General features: G+C 33.8%; 2 protein-coding genes across 2 annotated transcripts; one reads left to right on the top strand and one right to left on the bottom strand.

Moving 5' to 3' along the window:
• The first annotated feature begins 547 nt into the window (after positions 1-547).
• Positions 548-4271, top strand: LOC131661801 (uncharacterized). The gene is made up of 5 exons (XM_058931436.1): positions 548-1069; positions 2437-2473; positions 2563-2799; positions 2903-2950; positions 3465-4271. The coding sequence occupies exons 1-5, from the start codon at positions 768-770 to the stop codon at positions 4020-4022; spliced, it is 1182 nt and encodes a 393-aa protein (XP_058787419.1). The 5' UTR covers positions 548-767; the 3' UTR covers positions 4023-4271.
• Positions 4272-8112: 3841 nt separating this feature from the next.
• LOC131658272 (uncharacterized) lies at positions 8113-8935 on the bottom strand. Its single transcript, XM_058927584.1, has 2 exons — positions 8301-8935; positions 8113-8212 (listed from the first exon to the last, which is right to left on the bottom strand). Exons 1-2 carry the CDS (start codon positions 8933-8935, stop codon positions 8113-8115), a joined length of 735 nt encoding a protein of 244 aa, XP_058783567.1.
• Positions 8936-11218: the final 2283 nt, after the last annotated feature.

Genomic DNA, 11218 nt, shown 5'->3' with positions numbered 1-11218 from the left:
TATTTAAAATACCCTTAATTAATAAGGTATTAAATTCTTATCAATGCATATTTAAATTACAAGAAATCAAATTTACGAGGTATAACACAAATCACATAAAAAAATGCATAATTAAAATAAAATATTTAATGTTACCATCTTTTCTCTCAGCTCAATTATCAGTAAAAAAAATTATTAATACTTTTAGTAATTTTAAATATAAGGAAAAATTAATTATCATTTGTCGTTATCATTTCAAAAAAAAGAAAACACTCTTACAATAATTATTAGTATTGTGAAAAATAATCACATAAAATAGAGGATGACCAGTAACTTTGTTTTTTTACCTAAAAAATAAAATAAAATATATTTTTTAATAAATATTAACTTAATTATTTTTTGTTGTAATTGAGTCAAAAAATAATATTTTAAAAGTTGAATATTTATCTATTTATTAATTGTTATTAATGACAAGAAAAATTTATAGGCAGCAAGTTGAAGAGAGAAAGAGACAAGTAATTAATAGGTGTGAAATATGAATCAATGAATACAGAACAAAAAACTTAAGGAGCGTGTAATAATAAAGAGAATGAAAAAACATTAATTTCCCCCCAAACAATTCCAAAACTAATAATTACAAAAAATAAAAAACAATATAAAATAAAAAAAATAAAACCCCAGAGAGAGGAAAGTTTCACTTTACAATCACTCTGCTAGAAGAACCGAAGAAGAAGAAGAAGGAATGTGAAGCGACACAGTGAACATAAAGAAGAACAAAACTGTGAAAAATGGGAGGAGTGACGTCATCAATGGCGGCGAAACTGGCGTTTTTTCCGCCGAATCCACCGTCGTACAAGCTAGTTAAAGAGGAAGTAACGGACTTGTTGCTGATGGAACCGTTCCCGCACCGCGAAAACGTTGAAGTTCTGCAGTTTCGGAACCGGCGTGGAACGGAGATCGTGGCTATGTATGTTCGTCATCCAATGGCGAAATCGACCGTGCTTTATTCTCATGGAAATGCTGCTGATATTGGTCAGATGTATGAGCTTTTCGTGGAGCTTAGTATTCACTTGCGTGTTAATCTCATTGGGTATTTCATTTTCCCCCTTTTTTTGAATTATTGTTTTTTATTTGAATTTCTGTTATAAATTGTTTCATTCTTTGGTGATTTTTAGTTGAATTTGTTTTATTTGTGTGTATTTTTGTGAAATTGTTGTGTCCGAGTTGAGTGGTGTTGAGTTGACTCGGTCCTGGTTATTTGATAGGATAAAGAAGATTGATTGTATTGTTTAGGTTTGATTTTGTTGTTTTGATGTTGATGTGTTTATTAGGGTAAATAATTCAGTGGTTTTGTTAGGTTTGATTTGGTCAAAGATGGGGACTGTTTTGTCTTCACTGGTTTATGATATGAAGGATGAGTCATGTATTTTATTTTCTGTGGTTCTTGTATGGTTGGTTAGAGGATAAGGATTTGAAGGTGATGGTGTAGTATTCAATCGTTTTCGTTTTTTTTAAGATGTGTTTAATCGAATGTGGTGATTGTGATGTTTGAGTTTAGCTAGCTGTCTGAAAATTTTACTCCATGGATGTGAAATGGCAATCTACCCGTTATTATTTTCTGTTTAAAACAAAATTAAAACCTATCTGAAAGTGGGATTAGAGGAATAGGTATCAAGTTGTGTTGCACTGAAACTGGTCCATTTTCTTTTGTTCTCACTTTCGGATAGGTTTTTATTTTCTTTTAAACGAAACTTTGAAAATGCGAGTTGAGTATATTATAAGTGGTACGAAATGGGGAAGACAATTAAAGAGCATAATGTTGGTAACTCAGATGCCAAGTTTATTTAAAAAGTTGATATGTGACATCTTTTAAGCTGAATGAAATGTTTCTCTTCCCGCAGGAAGTGTATATGGTTCTCGGTCTGCAGTGTGACCAAAACTTATGTTTAGCCTTAATATTTTCTCATATTTGTGCGGCTAGAGGTGATATTTAAATTGGACAGTATACATGAATTGACAGCTCACACTTGTATTCAATTCCCTGCTTTGTGATTGGTCACATTCAATTTAAGACCTACAGTAACACCTTAGATGTCCAATTAGTCAATAACAGAAGAAATTGTAAACTCCGTTTCATTAAGAACACTTCAGATGGCTTGGTATACTAAGGATGCTCATCATTTAGAGTTCACATACCTTATATTTTATTTGCATTGTGCTCTTTGATTTCAATCTTATATTTTCTTTCAAATGTCATTTTTATATTGAGGCAGAAATAAGAAGTTCATTATTAAGAATTCTGATAGAGACTGTACTTGTTAGACCCTCGCCTTTTATAACCATACTAAAGAACCCTCTTAAAATAGTTGACTTGCTTATCATGTCTTTTGTGTTGTGTTCGTAATAAAAAAATTGTAATGTATATGTTAATTATGTTTTTTTTTTCTATGTATGCAGATACGATTACTCTGGCTATGGACAGTCATCAGGGAAGGTAACAGCCTTATATGCTTCTTTCTGGTTTATTTAATTCTTTTATTCACAGCAAGCGGAAGCATAATGAAAAACGGATATTTTTCACAGCCAAGCGAGACTAATACTTATGCTGACATCGAAGCTGTATATAAGTATCTTGAAGAAAACTATGGTACTAAGCAGGAAGACGTAATCCTTTATGGTCAATCTGTTGGGAGTGGTCCTACTTTAGATATTGCTGCTCGTTTACCCCAATTGAGGGCTGTTATTCTCCACAGTCCTATACTATCGGGATTGAGAGTGATGTACCCTGTGAAAAAGACATACTGGTTTGACATTTATAAGGTTAGACTTTTCATTATCCTATATGTTTAATGTCCTTTGATTTGAGAATCATGTATATGAGCGATTATCTAACTTAACTTTATTCTATGTTGTTGGTGTGTAGAATATTGATAAAATTCCGCTGGTGAAGTGTCCAGTGCTAGTAATTCATGTAAGTATTATATGCTTTTTGTGTTGGATTTTTCACTAGCTAATATTGTGTAACCATAATTTCTTTTGTTTCTGTCGCCATAATTAACAATTTCTATAATGGCCGTGGTCCTTAACTCAGTGCTATTTAATGTGTTACCGTTGTGTTCATTGTGATAAATATGGTGATAAATCTCTGTTCTATAAGCGACCTGCACATTGTTAGTATACTTGCCATTCTCCTTCTGAAATTTGTACCTTGTAATGAAAATCATGATCGTTGATAATTGAAGAGTAAAATTTTTCATATCGTAAGCTAGTATACACAAGTAGGAACTAGGAATCTATTGATTGTGGCCGGTTTTAAGGCATCAAAGTTGAAGAGCCTTTATTGCTGATTAAATTTTCTTAAATGCATTTTTGTGAATATTGTAATTTGTAACTTAGCAAGTATTACTTTTTCTCATGTTATTTTCTGGTACTGAGCTTTTCATTCTACTTTTACTAATTTGGCATCATTTTTATACTTAATTCAGGGAACTGCTGATGAAGTTGTTGATTGTTCTCATGGTAAGCGATTATGGGAGCTATGCCAACAAAAATATGAACCCTTATGGCTTAAAGATGGAAATCACTGTAATTTGGAGCTCTATCCAGAATACCTTAGACATCTCAGACGATTCATATCAACGGTAGAGAAGTCACCATCCCATAGACTGAGTTTTAGGAGAAGTGTGGATAATAAGGTTGAACAATCCAGAGGAAGTACTGATATCTCCGAAAAGCCAAGGAAGAGCATGGAAAAGCCAAGAAAGAGCACAGATTGCAGAGACAAACCACCGAAAAGCACTGATCGAACAGAAAAACAGAAATACCATGAATTCAAATTCAAAAGTTCTGATAAATTAGATAAGTTAAAGGTCCAATTTGACCAGACCGAGAGGTCAACAGAGAGGTCGAGAAGAAGCGTAGAGTACAACAACGACAAATCTAGAACCGTTGAGTACCAAGAGAAATCCAGGAGAAGTGTGGATGTTCAGTTTGAAAGGCCGCGGAAGAGTATTGATTGGCTGGATAAAATTCGAGCTACTTGAACCTTTTGAAGCTTCTGCAATATTGGAACTGGGTTTGCTTGGTGGGAGGGGGGAAAGTACAAAGATACAGACAGACACGGTTACTTACACTGGTTGTTTAATTTAACTTATGGTTTGCAGAATATGCATATGTTGCTATTGCACTTGTATACTTCCATTGTATTATGACATTTGGATATGTTGGGTTGGCGATTCTATATTCTTAGTTTTTCCTTTGTTATTATTATTATTATTATCTTCAATTTTCAATTGATGTGACTCTAACCTTGTTTTCATTTCATAGTTCCACTGCGTTGTAACATTTTATTTGGTTATGTTGGGGGAGCTCTATATTCTTAGTTTTTTATTGTTATTTTTAATTTCAACTGATGTGACTCTAAGTCTAACCTTGTTTGCGTATTCGGGGGATTGAATCAATCATCTATCAGAAACTCCTCATTGTGGTGGAGGGATGTAATGACTGTGGGTTCGGTTGCGGCTGTTGATTCAAATTGGTTTTTGGAATCTATTTCTTGCAGGTTCGGAAACGGGATGAAGGCGTTGTTCTGGAAGACAAGATGGATTGGGGGTGAGTCTTTTTGCAGTCTGTTTTCAAATTTATTCGAGGCAGCGACGAATCAGGATGCTACGGTATACGAGATGGGGTGTGAGGTGAATTCATAGTGGGTGTGGAACATAGGGGTCCAGGAGGATTTTCTTGAGATTCAGGCTGGGGAGCAATTGGTTGAGCTAAACAACATTCTGCGATTCATTGCCCCAAATTCTGAAAGGAAAGACGAATTCATTTGGCTTCCTCAAGGGAAAATGTCGTATACGGCTGGTGGTGGTTATGGGGTGATCAGACGGGTGGTAAGCCAACCAACTTTAAATGCAGCGGCTTTGGAAGCGGCCAACCAGATATGGAGAAAGCAGGTTCCTTCAAAGGTTCAAGTGTTTGGTTGGAAATGCATTCAGGACAGAATTGCTACAAGGGATCAATTGGATAAAAGGGGAATTCTGTCTAATAATATGTCAAACGTGTGTGCTCTGTGTAATGGTGATAGCGAATCGGTTATACATCTGTTTGTGTTATGTCCTTTTGCAAAAACAGTATGACAGTAGGTGTGTTCATGGATTGGCATAGAAATAGTTCAAGCAGCCTCGCTTATTGATCATGTGAATGTTTTCTCTGCTTCGGTCGAAAAGTTCCGGTGAAGAAGAAGCTATTGTTGTGGTTGGCAGCTATATGGGTGATTTGGTGCAGGTGTAATGCAGTAATCTTTAAAAGCGAGGAGGCAATAGCCGTAGAGGTTTTTGAGCAGATAAGGCTTTCTTCGTGGCATTGGCAGATTATAGGTGCAAAGATGAAGGGCCCATCTAATTTTTATTTCTGGTGCCAAAATCCTTTAGAATCATTGTTAGGATGAAAATGTTGTAATCGGGCGAGTACCCCTTGTACTCTGTTAAAGTTTTAATAAAACTCCATTGCTTATCAAAAAAAAAAAACTAGTGTGTGCATCTGCCGTGCATGTTAGTTTTATTTTATAAATATTATTGAGCTGTAATTATTTTGGAATTATTTTTATCATCCATAAGTTTATAATTGTCTCATTTTGTTTATTAAAAACTCTTGACCATGCTTCTTGTTAAATACAATTTTTTTTTCCTTATAAGTCGTTTTGGATTTTTCACACATATTAAATAAATTAAGAAATTTTTTATAAAATTGTCTTTTATTAATGATATGTGGAAGATAAATTTATATGATTGAAACGAGAGAGAATAATAAATATTTAAAGATATAATAGGAAACATATCATTAATTATTCATTGAAATTGTAAAACTACTTATATTGTGGTACAATTGTTTTTTCAAAGCAACTTATAATAAAAAAATACAAAGACGATTGATTATAGGAGTGCATGTGCAAATTTGTAATACTCTATTTAATCACTTTAAAAAATAAAATTTTAATCATTAAATTATTTAATTGTATTTTTTTAGTACAAGTGAGAAAAAAAAGCAAAAGATTATTAGAAAATAAAGATCCACTAGCAGAGGAGTGATGATTTTAACAAAGACTCCGCAAAAGGTTGGTATGCCACATCATTACTAGTTTCATGTTTTGCTGGATAGTTAGCACAAGCATTCTCCTTCTTAAAAGTATGAAATATTTGAACTCATCATTTCTTATAGATAAGTTCTTTAATGTGTGAAGAATCATAGCATAGTGATGTCAAACATTAGTAGACTCTGAGATAAGTTTGATAGCAGAGTTGGAGTCAACGGATAAGGTCTTTGATGCCAAGTTCCCAGGACAGTGAACCCAAGCAACGTCAACATTTCGAATAAATCTACCAAAACCCACGACGCCAAAATTACTAAAGCTATTGCCATCAACATTTAAAATTATATTACTATCTTTGTGTGCATTCCACATGATCGTTCTTGTTGGATGAGCCATATTATGCTTGAGAAAAAATTTATCTAATAGATTAACATACTTCACTATGATGAGTTTCAAAGTATAGGAAAATACCATTTCATTAGCAAGACATAATTTGTTCCTAGCACGCCACAACCACCAGCAAGCAGCCAAAATGACATTTCTAATCCAATATATAAATTATCCCCTAGGAAGAATAATGTGTCCAAGAAGCCAATATATTTTCAAAAACGAGTAGCTAATTCACAGTCTCTTAAATAGTGTAGAGTCGTCTCAGCGTCCCGATTGCATCTAGGACAGAGGTTCGTTTGGAGCATACCACGATGACGCAACATTGATCTCGTAGGAAGAGACTTATGTAAAGTCATTCAAAGGAACCTGCTCCATTTGCAGATCATGGATATCCACATAGAGAACCTGCTCCACTAATTTCCCTATCCCAGACCAATTGGAAAACTAGAAAGAGGAGTTCTCACCCCTAACCTAAATTCAAATCCATCTTTAAGAACAAAAATATCTTGTATAATTGCATTCCAAGTAACTGATCCTGATTTCTTTTTCATATTAAAGAATGTTTCTTCACTGATGTGCTTTTGCTTCAAAACATGGACCCATAGGAAATCACAATCCTGGTTGAGACCCCAAACCAATTTATCCAACATAGAAGTATTATCCTATCTTGCTTTTCGGATCCCAAGACCATCCAATTTTTTAGCCTTAGTGATTTTATTCCAGCCAACGAGATGCACACCAGAGTTTGAATTAACTTTCCACAAAAAGTTCCTAGCCATCTTATTAATAAAATCACAAGTTGGTTGAGGTAGTCAAACCACATGCATATAATAATTTGAGTTGGAGTCCTGGAAAGACCTAATCAGAGTCAAACGACCAACCTATGCTATCCTCTAACTGATTTTCTCTTCTAGAAACTCAAAGTCCTTGCATTGAAGACGACCATGTAACATACGGAAACCCCCATACTTCTCTAGACTAAGAGTTTGTTTGACACATGTGTTAGAGACAATTAAATTCATCTTATTCCTCTTAATGGTAACAGAGAAGAAAACCTTTGATTTATTTACTTTAAATCCATAAAACATGACAAACGATTTAAGATATTAGAAATGGTCTTTGTCTGGGAGTCAAAAACTTTGGCAAAAAGAAGAACATTATCAGAAAAATAAATAAATGGGATAGAGGGGGTCCATTACGAGAAACCTGACAAGTTTCCAGTGGCTCTCATCGACTGCCCTGATGATTGTCTGCGACAAAATTTCCATGCAGATAATAAAGAGATAGGGTGAAATCGGCTCAACTTGTTGTAATCCTCTAGTCATAACAAATTTTCTTTTTTATGAACAAGAGGGTCGAAGCCCGAATCTATTCATAACAAAATTTGATAAATGTATCCCATTCCAAAGAATAAACATGGAGGAGTTAGTTACACAGTGTATGATCAATTTTATAGTAATGGGAGGAAACTCATTTTGCTTCAAACAAAATTCTAAGAAATCCCAGTTAACATGATCATAAGCCTTTTTAAGATCTATTTTGAACATCATGTCAACTTTTTTCTTTTTATATTTACACATAGAATGAATTGCTTCTCGGAGGATAATGACATTATCTTTTTGTTTTTTTGATGGGAAAGATGCTTCAATTAATCAAACAGAGGGATACAAGTTATGCCAGGTTTTGTTACCAAAAGTCCTAGCAAAACCAACAAGCTCATGGGCTTCAGCAATATATGCCCTTCTAACAAACCTAACAGAAACAGAGTTAAGCACAGAAAGATAAAATTTACAGTCCTCAACAAGAAAAGAAATATCAGCAAAGACCATATGGCCTCCACCTCACGCCCATTGCTTCAACCACAATAACAAGAACAGAGATGTGTTGTTTCTTGCAAGCGCTAAAGCACACCGCACCCGAAGAATCTTTAACCACGCATCCCCAGCCCATCGAACCATCCGGAAAGCACCCTGCATCAACTGGCACAACAAAATCCACTCCCAACGGAACACTCAAACCCAGCTCTAGCCCACCAGCCCCATGAGTGCCACTTATGTCAAGGACTTCTGCAGCCATAGCCAAAGCATTCTTCGCCACTTCCAATGGGGTAAAAGGTTTATGCTGGAATAGAAGAGAGTTTCTCGCCTGCCAAATTTTCCAAACCGTGGCACACGCCAAAACCAAGCCTCTATCATCAGAGCATCTAAACCAGTTCAGAAGCCATTCCCTAACCCCGGTGTTATTAGGAATGCAGAACCCCAAGGAAGGAGCAAACCAGACCAACTTCACGATGTTGCAGTTTAGAAAGAGACGGTTCTCCGATTCGCAGGTAGAGAAGCCTAGCGGACAGCAAGGGTCAATGGACATACCTTTCTTAATCAAGTTTGTTCTGACTGGGAGGATTCCTTTCACCAAACACCAAAGAAAATTCTTCACAGCATTGGGGAGACGGAGCTTCCAAATCCCTTTCCACATCAATCTATCCCTGTTGACAAAGGGTTCAGCAAGGTCTCTTCTCTTAACCACCCCAATGTGGTGGTAAGCCGATTTGACCAAGAAATCATCGTCTTTTTCCAGCGTTCAAATTACTCTATCCTCCGGTAGGCTCCTAGCCACAGGAACATTGTGAATCTGCTGGGCATCAAATTCTGTAAAGCACCTGCAAATCACACTATCATTCCAGTCCAGCATCTCATCATTAATTAACTCAGCTACCAAGGCAGATTCTTCAAGGGTGTTGTGTATCCTATCCCCGCAAAAGGTTGACGGAGCTAGCAGCCATTTATCCTTCCATATTCCGACTTTTCTTCCATTCCCCACCCGCCATCTACTACCAGCTTCAACCACCTCTCTAGCACTTAAGATGGTGCGCCAAGCATAACTTAGACTGTAACCAGGTTTGGCCTCCAAGAAACCGCACTTTGGGTAATAGCGGGCTTTAAACAACCTACCCACAAAGGTGTTTTCACCTTTCAGCAGCCGCCAGCCTTGTTTGCTCAAAAAGGCTTTGTTAAAATTTGAGAACTCCCTAAACCCCATTCCACCGTTGCACTTAGGCGTAGCCAGCCATTCCCACCTAAGCCAATGAAGCTTCCTCTGGCCCTCCTTTGCTCCCCACCAGAAATTCGCCACCATTTTTTCGATTGGGATAATAGCTATTTTGCCCCCTGCCATATGGGCGAGGTTTGAAAAACGCCCCTGTAAAAAAAAAATTTGAATTCGCCCCCTAACATATGAAGATTCCCCTATTTTGCCCCTTCAAGAAATTTAATCATCAAAATTAATGACGTGGCAACCATTTTTTTATTTTTTAAAATTATTTTTAATGACGTGGCAGGCTTAGTTGGAATTTTTTTTTTTATAATTTTTAATGACGTGGCAGACTTACTTGGAATTTTTTATTTTTTAAATTATTTTTAATGACGTGGTAGTCTTAGTTGTAACTTTTATTTATTTTTTATTTATTTTAATTCCATGTGGCATGTTTTATTACTATTTTATTATTTAGTTGTTAAAATATCAAGTATTGAACCTAAAATTTTGTCTCCCATGGATATTGAACCCATGTCCTAGTAATTGCAAGGGGGCACCACCAACCACTAGGCCATTTTACTTTTATTGTCATATTCTTGCATTAAGTTTTATTTATCTACTTTACTTTTGTCAAATATTAATTACTTTTGTTGTTCTATTTTTCTTTTGTAAAATATTAACGTTAATATATTTATCTACTAAAATATTTTTAATAAATTAGTTAATTTAATAGTTAATTAAATTTTAAAATATATCAGTTAAAATATAATAATTATATTATAGTTATTAGTTAACATTATTATTAATTAATACTATTACAATTAATATTTATTTTATTGTTAAAATTAATTAAATTATAAAATATAAATTAATTTAGTTTTAATTTAAATTATTTTAATTTGGTTTATTTTTAATTACATAAACAAATTTAATTTAGTCATATTTTATAGGCTATGTTTTATAAACTAATTTAAAAAATACTGAACCAAATTAATTTAGTTATATTTTATAAGCTATGTTTTAAAATATACTGTTAGTCATGTTTCATAGGCTATGTTTTAAAAAAATAATGTAGCTTTTAAACTTATTTATTAACGTTATTTTTAATTAATAATTTATATATTTAAAGTTATTTAAATATGAATGTTTTTAAATATCAAGGATATTTAATATTTTTTAAATATTTATGTACAATATTTCAAATATTAACGGTAAATATGCAATTCATGTAATATATTAATGTTAATATGTTAGTTAATAAAACATTATTAGTTAATAATAATAATAATAAAACATATATTAAAAATTATAAAATATAAATTAATTTAGTTTTAATTTAAATTATTTTAATTTGGTTTATTTTGAATTACATAAACAAATTTAATTTAGTCATATTTTATAGGCTATGTTTCAAATATTAACGGTGGCCTAAAATTTTATTATTTAGTTAATAAAACATTATTTTATAGGCTATGTTTCAAATTTTAGTAGATAAATATATTAACGTTAATATTTTACAAAAGAAAAATAGAACAACAAAAGTAACTAATATTTGACAAAAGTAAAGTAGATAAATACAACTTAATGCAAGAATATGACAATAAAAGTAAAATGGCCTAGTGTTTGGTGGTGCCCCCTTGCAATTACTAGGACATGGGTTCAACATGGGTTCAATACCCATGGGAGACAAAAATTTTAGGTTCAATATTTGACATTTTAACAACT

This window comes from Vicia villosa, linkage group LG3 (assembly GCF_029867415.1).
Source record: "Vicia villosa cultivar HV-30 ecotype Madison, WI linkage group LG3, Vvil1.0, whole genome shotgun sequence".
NCBI lineage: Eukaryota > Viridiplantae > Streptophyta > Magnoliopsida > Fabales > Fabaceae > Vicia > Vicia villosa.
Note: the sequence above shows the minus strand (reverse complement) of the source record. Positions and strands in the feature narration are given on the sequence as shown.

Coding starts and splice junctions, on each gene's coding strand:
- LOC131661801 (XM_058931436.1), top strand. CDS start 768: ATGGGAGGAGTGACGTCATCAATGGCGGCGAAACTGGCGTTTTTTCCG. Junction 2,800..2,902: donor ACTGGTTTGACATTTATAAG/GTTAGACTTTTC, acceptor GTTGGTGTGTAG/AATATTGATAAAATTCCGCT. Junction 2,951..3,464: donor GTCCAGTGCTAGTAATTCAT/GTAAGTATTATA, acceptor TACTTAATTCAG/GGAACTGCTGATGAAGTTGT.
- LOC131658272 (XM_058927584.1), bottom strand. CDS start 8,935: ATGTGGAAAGGGATTTGGAAGCTCCGTCTCCCCAATGCTGTGAAGAAT. Junction 8,213..8,300: donor GTTGAAGCAATGGGCGTGAG/GTGGAGGCCATA, acceptor TGTTTCTGTTAG/GTTTGTTAGAAGGGCATATA.